General features: G+C 43.4%; 1 protein-coding gene across 2 annotated transcripts in view; it reads right to left on the minus strand.

The window, feature by feature from the left end:
• The window catches only part of LOC120790887 (carboxyl-terminal PDZ ligand of neuronal nitric oxide synthase protein-like), a 167278-nt gene that overhangs the window by 54250 nt on the left and 99326 nt on the right, over positions 1–13702 (minus strand). For both annotated transcript variants that reach the window (XM_040128856.1, XM_040128855.1), the window contains exons 6-7: positions 11233–11374; positions 4685–4854 (exon numbers count right to left, since the gene is read on the minus strand). In XM_040128856.1, coding sequence (XP_039984790.1) covers positions 4685–4854; positions 11233–11374 — 312 coding nt within the window. The remainder of the gene's footprint in view (positions 1–4684; positions 4855–11232; positions 11375–13702) is intronic.

Genomic DNA, 13702 nt, shown 5'->3' on the forward strand with positions numbered 1-13702 from the left:
TTTGTCTCGTATTAATTCCCTATCTGATCCTGGAGGCAAGCCTTTTAGAAGTAAACATCTTGGGCTCCCCGGTTGTTCACCTGGTTAAATGCGTACCGTTGAGGCTGAACCCTTACGGCAGCTGGTTCGAATATTATCAAACAAAAAAGCAGAAAATGCCATAAATAAAATTAAATAATAAAAGTGAAGGTCCTGACTCGACCCGCTGGATACAAGGCCCAAGGTAGGATTGATGTGTGCTCCCCAAGTCCTCTGGGATCGTTTGAACGCAGGGCGCAGAGGGATTTGTCAGTCTAACGGGAGCTGACAGGAAGAGAATGAACTTTAACACTCACAGGCTGCTTTCCCTTTCATGAGCTTCCAGAAATACCCTGTAGTGAATTAAATCCCTCCGCTCGGGAACATACACACACATGTGATAAGAACGCATACACATGGTCGCACACATCTTATTCAAAGTTACCTTCCCCCACTTGTCCCTGCGCATCCCCATTTAATCTGTCAAACTGTTAGGAGTGACAAATCTGTCAAAGGGCAAAAAAATGGAAAATACATACAGTATATGTACACAGAAAAGCAGCTACACACACACTCTCACACACAGAGACACACACCTCCTCCAATGTCCTGAGAATAGAGGTCATTGCTGGGAGCTCGTTGTTTTAGTGATTTCACGCCATGTTACTTTCAATCAGGGGCTGTAATGAAAGGTCTCATAACTCTAACGTTAATGGGATCCAAGGACTGTTAAACAGCCGAATAGCTTGGTTTTGTAACTCTGAGTCGGGACCCAGAATGTGTCTCCAAGTCCTGTTCTGGCGAATTTGGGTGGTATAAGTTAACAGGTCTGCTTCAGCGAGTCTGGAGCCTAAGGTGACATAATGTACCCAGTTGCGGTCTTGATGAAAAGTTTAATAAACTCCAGCCTGGAGTGTAGCCTAACAGCTTGTCCGTTTAATTATTTACCATCAATTGAGACTGGCTAAGGAACTACGGATCAGGGCTTTTCCTGCAAAGGTCAATTTTCGACACTTTTAGTGGCAAGAGGAAAAAGAACGTGAAGAACTGAAAAACGAAAACTTTCCCCTGAATCAGGTTTTGTGTATGTGACTAGCAGTAAGCATAAATAATGCAACTCGGAAACTGGCTAAGCAGCAGAAACAGAACAAGACATTGTTCTTAGTTGTGCTGGCAGATATGCCCTTTGAGATAATTACTTGGCTGAAAGGCAAGTTTGGCAATTGCTGCACCTTTCTTCCAAAAATTGACATCTTTTCAGGCCACAGCTTCTCTCTTGAAAGAGATCAGTGATGAAAGTTGGTGCATTGACTTGATTTTCTGGGAAGAAAGCTGCAGCCCTGTCGGGTGAATCAATCAGATATGCTGATTTATTTATATTTCTGTGCTGTTTATTTAGAAAGCGTACCAGCTACATGTATGTTAGCTTTAATGCTCCAGTAAGCTTCAAACAAACAATCAAACATCCTAACATCTCCAAAAGCATAAATGATACCTGTTCCCTCGAACTGGATAGTGTGAAGAAAAAAAAAAAAAAAGAGAGAAGCTCAAATCCTGCTTTCGCTTGCACCACCACACATCTGGCCAACGGCTGTGTAAAGTGGGTTTTGTTGTTGGATTGTCTATTTCAGAATGGTACAAAAATTGTTGGACGCAGGCCCCCTGATCACACTCTCCTACAGGGGTTTTCATACACCGTTAGCACTTTGTTTGAAGCACTAAACACTAAAACACTTTATTAAGGTTAGGGGAAAGATTGTGGATTTGGTTAAAATATTTTTTTAAAAAGTCAATGTTACGACTCTAAGCCTGTTCAGGATCGTCTCAGTCCCGGAAGCTCGCGGAGAAAAACCTCCATGAAGCAGCTGTGCGCTACACTCTGACGGACGCGGGGCGGTTAACCAGACGTACATTTGCAAAACCAAGCAGTTAGCCGTCAGCTGGGTGAACCACAACGAGGCGAAGAGGAGGCAGCACCGGAAAACTTCCTTGGCCAAGTGACAGAAAGGTGAGATTTATGCTTTATCAGAAGAGTTCTCAAACTGTATTTTTCAGTTTCACAAGAAAAAAAAGACTTTAAGGCTGATAATGACTAACTGATCCGTTAAAGTGCACAGTCACAGCCCAGAGCTCTTCTATGGGAGACGAGACAATCCACCGTCTGGGAGTCAGCGTTGACTCTCCAATATATACCCAAAACCATAATCTTTCCCTGCAAAAAAATAAACACGTTAATCGCCCTTCAGTTGCCGAGAGCAGCTATATAGGGAAAACTAATGAAATACATTGACATTGAATGTTCTGAAGATGTGTTCAGGATAAACGTTTACGGCTTATGTGCATTCAATAATGCTTCAGAGACTCAGTAACGTTTAGGAGACAAGGTTGAATCATTAAACTATGAATTGTTTTGAAACATAAAAACGATACTTCACCTTCACAAAGCAGTGAGGGTGAAAATATTTTGTATGAAACGGAGCCAGCCCAGGTGCTCTCTCACTCGGCAACGCCAGGCAGTGGGAAGTGATAAAGAATCAAAACATAATAAAATGATTATGATGCAACATGTTTGCCAACGTGATGCAGAGCCCAAGTTCTTAAGCCAAAGAGTAATGCAATAACAGCACTCTACACCCCCTCTCTGCCCTCATCATGCAGTGTCGTCCTCCCACTGCTGCCTCGATCAAAAACACAATTACACCCCTGCATAGGACTGTAAATCCCAGCTACTGTGCTGCTCTGCCAGCTGAACCACGCGGCCAGGCTCACACACCTCCAGGCAGGCCAGAGAGCACTTCTCCGGTTATAGATAGACTGCTGGTGGTGAGTTTCCACAGGCCAGAGAGCAGACGGTCCAGCTGAGCTGCATCAAATCTCTAACACTGCGAGACCGCACAAACATAAACACATGAACTGGATGACCTGTAGTAGTCTTGGAGCTCAGCTGCCAACATCCTGCAGACAGCTTCTGAAAAGAACCAGGACAGTGGCAGGCAGAGCTGTTCCTAAACTCATGCCGTCTAAAAACACGGACCCGGTGTCAACTTGATTTCACTAGCGGTTAACACGGGCGTGCATATTCAATTCAAAGTGGAAGACGTTTTTCGAGGCCTCAAGGAAATCTTGTAAATACCAGAGCCTCAAAGACATAACTAGAAGATCTGAAGGCTTGTGTAACCATGGGTTATCAACTGTTACACTCGGGTCAGTCTGACCGGAACAGAATGAACAGATATCGCCTGCCAGGTTTCCAAGACCTTAACCTGAGCTGACTCTAGATTATGATGCACTTTATAACCGACCATGTGTGGAGCTTTTCCCCTTGACTTCCTTTCCCTGACCCCCAACTCTAACATTAATAAAAAAAGTTTTGTTTGGTTTAGCTATGCCAAAATTTCAATAACATTTAACATTCAGGTAATTTTTTTTTTCTTCTTTTGTCTTTGTTTTTTTTGTTTTGTTTTTTTTGGCCATGTATGCCTTTCTTAAAGAGCTGACAGTAAATAGATGAGAGGAGAGAGAGAGATGAGGAATGACATGCGTCAAAGGTCCCCAGCTGGACGTGAACCAGGTATGTTACGGGTCACGGTGAGCACTATAACCCCGAGGCCACCAGGACCCCCATCCTGACATCCAACCGAGGATGTGCTGCAGGTAAGTCAGCCTTAACCCCTTAAAATACCACTTTAAAAGCCGCCAGTCCCCCTAAACCACCTACAGTATATATTCTTGTCACATCTGAAGTCAAGTGCCTGTCTAGAAAAACGTTAGTGTATCCTTCCTAGTTGAGCCTCAGCCTTTTGGTAACAAGTTGACAGCCGTCTTATTGGAAAGATGTAAACAGCTGCTAGTTGAAAGACACAGGATCACAATAAATGGTTTTCTTGAACTTTGTTTTAAAACCGCACACTGACACATGGTGTTATAGAATAACTATTATCCTCCCTGTTTCACAAGTGCTTCTTGATGTAACTAAAATCATTTCTTTCTTAAAGTTAACCAGAACTTCCAGTCTTAACACATAACCTGTCCCAACCTTACTGGCTGGGAAGATTCTGACGTAAGAACTAGGAAAGCTGCAATAAAAAATTAGAGAAATTACACATTCAACAAAGTGCAGCATTTTCTGTGAGAGCTATCAATTTCGTCCAGTCTTTGAAATACTGTGGATGCTTGGAGAAATGCTTTGAAATTTTTACCAATTTCTGAATGAAATGATCCAATTCAGGACCTCAAGAAAGCCAACTTGCAAAAGTCAAAGCAACATTTTTTTTTTTTTTTGTCCCCAAGGATATCAGTTCTTATTCCCAGGCTCTGTATCTTCCCCACCAAGGTCCAAAACCTCAGCAAAACCATTTCTACACTAAACCAACCCTTAGCTCTCGTTAAAGCGGGTTTTGTGAACTTCAGATGGCAATTTAGATTCACTTGTAACCTCACTGAACTGACCTACACCCACACAGTGACAGTATTTTCTACTTCGTACCATTTTTTTGGACATTATTTCTTAACAGCCATTTGTCCACAGAGGTGCCATGCCGGCGCCACACATGGAGAAAGGTCACTAGGAGATTTGACAGGAGCCTCTGCTGTTGAAAAGGGGGGATTAAAAGCCACATACTGTACATACAGAATACATGCATAGGGAGATGATAGATAGATTTACCTTGTTGTCTGAGTGGTTTACATCGGGGGTCTTGGATGTGGCGTCCAGATCAGTCACTCCTCTATTGAGGTTTAACTCCTCCGCTGCCGGCACGCGGCTCACCTCCTCCGCATCGATGTCCGTCTCCTCGGCAACGGTCGCCGTCTTCTCCGCACTCGTTAGCTCCCGAGCTGAGCCGAGGAAAGTACACACACATACGGGTGGATAAGCACGCACGCCTGCATACACACATGTAGGCATGAGCATGTACACACGCACACATGGGCGGACACACACACACACGAACGCACTCAAGTAAGAAACATGATCCGGACAGTCACAGTATAATAGAAACACGACTACGAGCAGCCACAACATTAAAACCAGTTACCGGTTTTAATGATGAGGCTGATCGGTGTACGTTTTAGCTGCTCGATAGTACAACAAAAAGCAAGTAAACGGTAAAGTTAGTCCCAATGTTACCACACAAAGCGCTTTAACACAATGCAAATATATAGGTAAGACTCTGACAGCACTCTGCTGTTTCCAGGGAGTTTCAATTGCGTGTTTTGATTTTTTTATACTGCGTTCTAATTGTGGTTAATACATTTTTTTTTTTAACACACTGAAAACACTTGCATAATTTATAATGTCCAATAAAGTCAACACAGAAAAGTCTAACTTCTAGCAAAAAGTCCCATGTTGGTTTAAACAAATGGGCTCTGAAAACCTTCTCGGAATCATGACATTGTCTTTGCCTTCAGCAGTCTGAACTGTGTCTAATATTTTACTATTTGAAGTATATTTGATTTGCCTCGACAGAACAAAACACTAACACTGTTTATCACAGTTGTTGGAACACGTCCTTCCCTCAACTACGATGCCTGAAGCTGCTGGCTGTGTATCATACACTCACCCAATTCAAAGTGAACCTTATAACTGGGGAACTGTAAGGTGCCAGAGCTCTGGTACATTTTTTAAATTGCACTGTCTTGTTTAAGCAAAGTTAATGACGAGTTTCAGTAAAAAGAAATAATTTTTAAATTTGAAAACTACTCAAAAGAAGTAAGTTCATTGTGCTATTTTATTTACAAATAGGGACACTAATTTATGAAATGTAAATCTTTTTTCTTTAAATTATCACAAATAAGCAAGTAAGAGCAGATGACTCTTTTTTTTATCATAAACAAGTAAACTATACAAAAGACTGCTTCATTTGTTTCATAGCAATGAAGCAATGATTCCCCATTTAGCCGGGAATGTGCACATGTTTAGTGAAGCAAATGTTCTGGGAAAACATTAGGGGAACAGTTTAACTTTTCGGGAAATACGCTTATTTACTTTCTTGCTGGAATCGATGAGTCAGGAAAAGTGTTGAATCAGATAAAAAACATGGTGGGAACCCAATAAGCGGGTAACAGGTGAGGGTTAGCCTCAGCTGTTAAAGAATAGCTGGAGGCGCTTTGACCAGGTGGCGTCGTTTCTCCCCTCTTCACTTCTCTCCATTTCCTGATCGCTACAGTACTCGTCCTCCACCCCTGGTTACATTCTCATATTGTCCTTTCAGCTGCCAGGCAACCACTAAGAATGTGATCGTTTTTCTTTCTTATTAGCCCCAAAGAAGCTTTACTGTACGGGAAATGGAAAGTTAGAGTGAATGTTTAAACTGCTTTGAGGGTGCTTGATTTGCCCTACCACACATCTTGTGTCAAACTTTATTTCAGATAACTCACACGCCTTTAGATCTGATCAGGTGATCAATATGTATTTAGGTGCAGCTAGGCCCATGGTTTCCAGTTGTTTCCTTCCTGTTTCCTCTGTCCTTCCCCCTCTTTCGTCTTCATTGCTATTCCTGCTGCAGAATCTTCATCTTTTTCATCCTCTCGTTCAACCTCTCACCTCTGCTTACCGTCCCAGCTCCACCTTCATCCTCGTCTGCCTCTTCTTCCATTTAAAGTTTACTTCTTCCTCCTGTGCACCCAGCTATTACTGTCATCCTGCACCTCCACTTGAACCTTACCTGCAACAATCTGGCACAGGCACACTCCGCCCTCTCCTCCCCCTCGAAACCATCATCCTTGATAACTTGCTGCTGGCCCCCCCCTCAGTTCTCTCTCCATTACCCTTCGTCTTTCTCCTACTTTCTGTCTACACTAGTGCTGTCCTGTCCTGTCCTGTCCTGTCCTTCCTCCTGCTCGGTGCTGCTGACGTATCTTCCTCGCCTCTTCCCTTCCCTCTTCGACTTCACCCCCTCCCAGCCCTCACTTGCATCCTCGGATCAGACTTTTCATTGTTAATTTAACTGACAGAAGAAAACAATCTTTGCGGAGAGAGGGTTTTTTAGTTTACTACATTACAACATGCAAACTGACAAATGGTGCAGATGTGAGCTTTGCACTCTGAGCTCTGTATGAGCTACATATAAAGGCTCAAATAGAAGAGCGAGGAAGCTGTGAAGGGACCAGTCTCCAAATGAATGTGAACTGTGTTAGACAGGGGACATGGAATACAAAAGCAGTGCGACATGTGAGGAGATTCAATCCCTGCATGTGAAATGCTGATGCCATTTTTTAAAAGTATTTATTTTGGTATTTGGTCTTTATTTGGAAGTTTTTAGCCCAGGTAGACCTGAAACACTCAGTAGTCCACCTGCATGTGCAGGACAAGGGACACTCATTGGAGGACGGCAATGTAGGGCCAGAGAAGACCGATGGTTTGAAAGAGGGGTGAAAGAAGCCGTCTACGTTGAAGTGGAACGACCATCACTACACAGAGGCAGCGGACTACGACACCCCTTATCAGCCAGTTTCAGTGCAGTCTTGAGATCCCTCCCCAGCTGAACACCCGCCCACACCCTGGCTCATGGGACCCTAACGACTCACAACCTCTCTTTTACAGGAACGCCCTGATCACATTCACACCGTTACGCACATTCACACTTGTAAGCTGCCCAGTGCAACCACAGTCTGATGGATAAGTGCTGCTTTTTCACTTCTCCAACCCAGACTTAATCCTGCCAGTCCGGGGATTGAACCGGCGACCTTCACGAGGCTCTCTGTCTCTCTCTCTCAGAGGTGTTAACGACCCCACAAGAGTTTAAATGCCTGGGACTCCCGCCCAGCAAGTTAGACCTGAAGAAGCCTTTCAGACGAGAGACGGAACGTCTGCCTAAAGCAAGTCCAGTCCTTATAGCGCTTGGAAATACCATGACTTGGATGACTGGGAATCTTCACAGACATGTTCAGATAAAAAAATATTTGTTCCCTTGATTTATTCCACAGAAAGCATTATTATTACTTCATATTGCTGACGAGTCGACAAGAACATTCATCATATGTCCTGCGGGCATAAATTCAGTGTTCACTGCTTAGCGTTCACTGAACTGCTGAGTGGAACTGCCTGTGCCATGGTTATGTTAATGTGAACTGTAATGATAGTATTCTTTTCCACTGAGTGGGCATTATTAGTTCCAGTGATGTGAGCCATTCTTTACATGGTTATTTGTTTGTTATTAAGATCGGATTGTTCATGTTGTGTTGCAGCACTTTGTTCTGAAATGTCGCCAAAACATTTTTCTGAAAGCAAAACATCACTTGCTCCAAACGTTTTGCTCTTTCTTCTCTTCGTCTGACTCCTGCTGCTCAACCTAGTTCTCCAGCCCCGCTCCTCCTCTCTAATCCACTTCTACATTTTATCTTTTCTTGCTCCTCTTGTCCTCCACGATCCCTCGTTCCTTTTTCCTGTAATATCCAACTACCCCCCTCCGCTATCTGCTGCACTGCCTTCTTCCAGATTTCCATTTCTCTAATCCAGCATCTCCCACTCTTCTCTCCCATCTCCTTTCATTGCCATGATAATTAGCTCTCCAGATAAGCTCATTGGTTGTGCGTGACGGCTCTTGTGTTGCTTAACACACCATGACAGCAAGTGTGTGTGTGTGTGTGTGTATAGAGGCCTGCATTTGTATGCACGTGGGGTCCTTTCACTGTTTGTGTGGATGTACAGTTATAGTGCATAGGTGATCTCTGGGCTCATCAGCATGTCAAAGCAAGCTCGTCTCTGGAGGGCTGAAAAGGGTTGTGGAGATAATGTATCCCAGCCTGACGCTCTCAGATCAGGGCGAGGAGGGCGACCAGTGCTGGCGGCTGTAATGAGTGGAACGGCTGAGTGAAAGATTCGCGTTCGTGGACTCCCCATCTCTGTCCTCTCATACCGCACTCAGAGCCACGTGTCCCTGGGCTGCAGTGAAGCCCATCCCGTTCAGGCACGAGGCAGCGGATAATAGTAGCTCAGCCCACCAGTGTTGTTGTGCAGTCTTTCTTTGGGTTGACTCATCCGTGGCATTCAAAAGAAGCATCGTCCTCTCCTGCTTGCCAACTTGGGCACAACGCAGGCAGGAGTGAGCACATCTGTCTGTGTGTGTGTGTGTGTGTGTGTGTGTGTGTGTGTGTGTGTGTGTGTGTGTGTGTGTGTGTGCGTGGTTGTGTGGAGTGCATGTACAGTACAACGTATTTGTGCTGTCTGACAACATAGGCCTGTGAGAACTATGTAGGTGGTTGTGCGCCCTGACAAGACTTCAGTTTTTGCATTATTTTTGGACTACGTATTCAATTTCCACCATTTCCTTAAAGACCTTGATGATGCAGTTTTTTACAATTTTTTAGTTTTATCCCATGACCTAAAAATAAAATTCTGCCCTGGTTTGTTTATCTTGTCTTTCTAAAGGGGTGACAGATAAGCTCTGCACCCCTACTGACCTGAAACCTTGTTCGTGCGGGGTTGGATGGATCGTGGCTGCTCCACCCAGGAACTCCATCTTTCTTCCTGACCCGCTTCCTTACAACGTTCCTTCAAATTATTTAACTGAATACGACAGCTTATCACAACTTCGGTTGTATTTTCATAGCTAGGAAATCAGTTCGATCAGTAAGGTTTTTATAACTCAACTAACCAACTAGTGAGAAATGTGGCGACATTGCTCCAAAAAAATGGGGCAACAAACACAATAGCTCAGACAATCAAACAGTGGTCTTTTGTCGGACCACCTTTTTGTGGATATAGATGTTTGTACAATACAAAATACTGTGTGTTTATTAAACACGAACCCTCAGGGAGGGAGGCCATACATTTAATGAGACAACTGTTAACGCTGTCATCTCGCAACGAAACAGATTTTGAAATGGGAGGAATCGCGATCCGTCCGATGTAGCTCAGCAGGTGACAATAACGGATTTATCACATCATTCGTGACCTTCACGGTAAATAGTAAGGTACAAGTAAAAAGACAACAAATGTCAATTTAAATGATAATTTCATACAAAACTGTTTTTAAACTTTTTAACTTTTTAAAAAATTATTTTGGGCAGCATTTTTTTGCCTTTATTTTAAAGTGGACAGCAGAGAGGTGACTGTGAATGACGTGCAATGGACAGCGGGATGGACGTTGCGATCATTATACAGTATGGATCTTATCTACTAAGCCACCAGGACCCAAAAATATAATTATTTTAACATATTTTGATTGAAATTCATGTGGAAGAAAAAGGTTTATATTCCCCTACGGTGTCCGCATTGACTTTAACAACGTTTTGTGTTGGACCTTCTTCAAAAATTACATTAATTTGAACCCAGAGTCAATGGTCATCCATTAAATAACATTGAAGTAAGAGTCAATAAACTGATGGTGGTCAGATAGCAGATTAACACACTAGCAGATTAGCAAGGTAGCACAAGTTTGGCTGCTTCTGTTGGCCACATGCCCCTTGTTTCCATTTCAAACCTGTCTCTTCTCAGACAGTCTTTGTTTCGTTCTCAACTTTAGCCACAGTCAAACATTTTTACATCCATAATCAAATACAACCTCTGCCTCCTCCATCACCAACCCTGAACCGTTACATCAACTCCACCCACACGTCTGACCGCCTATGTATTTTCTCTCTTGTTCTTGCTTGTCCAAAACAAACAAACAAACATGTATCTTCTGTTGTGTTTACTTCTGTTGAATTACCTGCTGTAATTGTGTGTAAGAAAGGTGTGAAGACACTGTGCTGTACACAGTGCCATGAAACAATATTTCTGGCCTTTCTCACAGAATTATTCCTTGAACTTCTGAGTCTAGCAAATTAGTGTTCAGTGATACTCAGCGGATACCGGAACAACTACTGATTAAAGTGTAATGACAAATGAAGAGTGAAAAATCTCTACACCGGAAGAAATTTTTATAGCTGATTTTTATGGTTTCCAATAGTCACTGACTTCACTTTACGCCCCATCAACTTTGCCACAGACATTTTTTTCCTCGGATTAAAATGCAGAACTCCCACATGAAACACTGACCCTGCACTCAGTAGCTCTCCTGTCTAATGTCACCTTCTGATTCATCAAAGTTACTGTACAATTTAGAAGTGAACAAAAAGTGAGCACAGATCACTTCATCCACTGATAACAAACAAGTGGACAAATATCAGGATTTTCCAATCACGGCTCTAAACATGTACACACAGTGCTAGCCAGAAAGAATGCGACGCTGACTGTGTACCAGGTGCGTGCTGCTCTGTGCGTTTGCGTACCTGTGACGGAGGAGTCGTTGCCGTTCTTTTCGCTGAGGCCGTCCTCCTGCCCGTCTGCGTTCTGCTGTGTGTGCTGCAGACTCAGTTTATGACAAACCTCGAAGGCCTGGCCGACCGTCCGAACGATACGCATGGCCTGGCTCTGGGCGGGTGAGGAGAGAAAGACAAAGACAGAAATACGGTTGTAATTCTCGGCACACAATCTGCACCACTTTTGTGTTGCCATTCGGTTCGAAACACTCACTCACTGCTGTGCCCTGATTTTCAACCAAAGATCAAACATTGGTTATCCATGGCTTTTCTCTAAACTTTGAGCTTCTGTAGGTGTCGCTTTTTCCTTCATTTATTCTGCCACCCAGTTTCTTTTTCTAGGTATTCTAAACAGACTAGAAAGGTAAAACCTATCACTGCCCATGTACCAGGGGAATTTTCCAGGAAAAACTAAAGTCTTTCATTCAGCATTTTTTCCATTTGGGTCAGAGGCAGACTGGACCCAGATGTGCCACAGAAATGTACGTATTTTGTATCACACAGTATATCATAAATGTAGGTCGAAGTCAGTTACTTATTCGATGTCACATGAACTGACCGTTGTCTGTGTTCACTGTCCACAGTTTCTGATATTTCACACTGTATCTAATTTCTTTTTTTCCCTGGATTTTTATTCGAACCTGAGGACCATCGACTCGAATCCGCCTGCTTATCTCCCCTCTTACTCTTTCCGCCCTGCTCAGAAAAGGCAGGTCGAGTGAAAACAACCTTGATGACTTCCTGCCGGCTTATCTGCTATGGGCTATCTCTTACCTAGCCTGTCACAGCGGAGAAGCGCGGAGGCAGAAAAGATTTCATTTTAAAACACTGAAGCCTAGCCTCCAACCACCACTCCACCCTCACCTGAATTAGCAGAGCAAATGCAGCACGGCCTAAAAGCCAGAAGAGAATCCAGACTCTGCAAAAGCACAAAATCCTTCCTTTTTCCCATCATCAGCTCCGGAGGAGTCTGAAGTCTTCCCTCACAAAGTGTTAACAAAATCCGAAACAAAAATATTTTGTGATCTCAGGCTCAGTATGGGATGAAAAAAAAAATGTATTTGTTGCATCTCGGTTTTTTATTACATTAAAAACTGAGCCTAGTTTTGCAAACAACCGAAGTACTGGGCCTTGGCCTCAGCACAGAGGCTTTGGGTTTGGTGCCAGAATCCCTCCACACGCATTCACTTTCTGTAAAGCAGTGAGGTTTGGCTGCAGTGCTTCTGTCCTCTGAGTGTAATTTACTGTTATTATTTTATTTTTCTTAATTAAAACATGCTGCTTCAGCTTCATTTAGTGCTGATGCTGTTTCCATCGTTACTAGCCAGCGGCCAGAAAGGATTTATGTGTGAACGAGCCGCCAATGTGCTCCACGCTGTTTGGCATCACATAACCAAGAGCACCAACGACTGTACTGTCAACGATGACTAACTGCCTTTGTGGCATGAAACCCACAGTAGCCTTCAGTTACCTCTCTAAAAGTCACTCACAGCATGTTGCCACTTCGAATAATGTTAAAAAACTTTTAATAGCTGTATGGGGTCGACGCTCAAGGAAATCTGGCATCAGTCCAAGCTTTTGTTATCATACTTCAGATAATACTTACGTTTCACTAGATTATTACGATTAGATTGAGGCAGTGGATAACAATGCGGGTCAAGTGTAATAATGTTGTAGGCCAAAGGGGGAATTCTGTCCCGTTCTGTAAAATGTGTACACGGACGACTTATCGAAACAACTGACTGGGTGTCCTGTCGGAGACTCTGTTATCAATCGTCTCACGTATGTGTGCTCAAAGGACGGCAAAGAGTATGGCATTAAGTTCAATACCGACGAGAGTAATGCCATGATATTCAGAAGTAGATAGGAGATTCGTTTTCCCCCTGTTTCACGGGTGCCATACTCCTCTTGTGACATGCAAGGAAATAAAATACCTCGGTTATTTTCTCACTGATATTTATATTGATATACACTGACTGACAGTGTTGAGAACTCTATGCTTAGGCCAATGTGTAACTTTGCAAGTTTAGCATGTGTTCTATGGATGTTAAATGTTCATTGTTTCGAGCTTTTTGCACACCTGTTTACACAGCTTATCTTTGCTGCAGCCAGAGGAAAAGGTGGTATGCTGAGGCTCATTGAGGCTTACAATGACACAGTGGGGCTGCTGCTTCAGGTTCCCTGGTGGCATAGTGCCAGTCAACTGTTTGGGTTTTCTGGCGTTGCTACATATGAGGCACTTCTGAGACACCCGACGTACAATTTCACGTGTCGCTTGGATGAGTGGGAGAACAACATCGTAGAGGCTTTAACCAGCGCTAGGAAGAGCTGCACTCGGTACTAATCCAGGCTCAGGAAACACCGGAGAGAGAGAGAGACGTCATAGGAGCTGTTCTTTGAATTTTGTAATAAAATTGAAGGATGAATTGTAGTAGTTTTT

Source organism: Xiphias gladius, chromosome 6, assembly GCF_016859285.1.
Source record: "Xiphias gladius isolate SHS-SW01 ecotype Sanya breed wild chromosome 6, ASM1685928v1, whole genome shotgun sequence".
Classification (NCBI taxonomy): Eukaryota; Metazoa; Chordata; class Actinopteri; order Istiophoriformes; family Xiphiidae; genus Xiphias; species Xiphias gladius.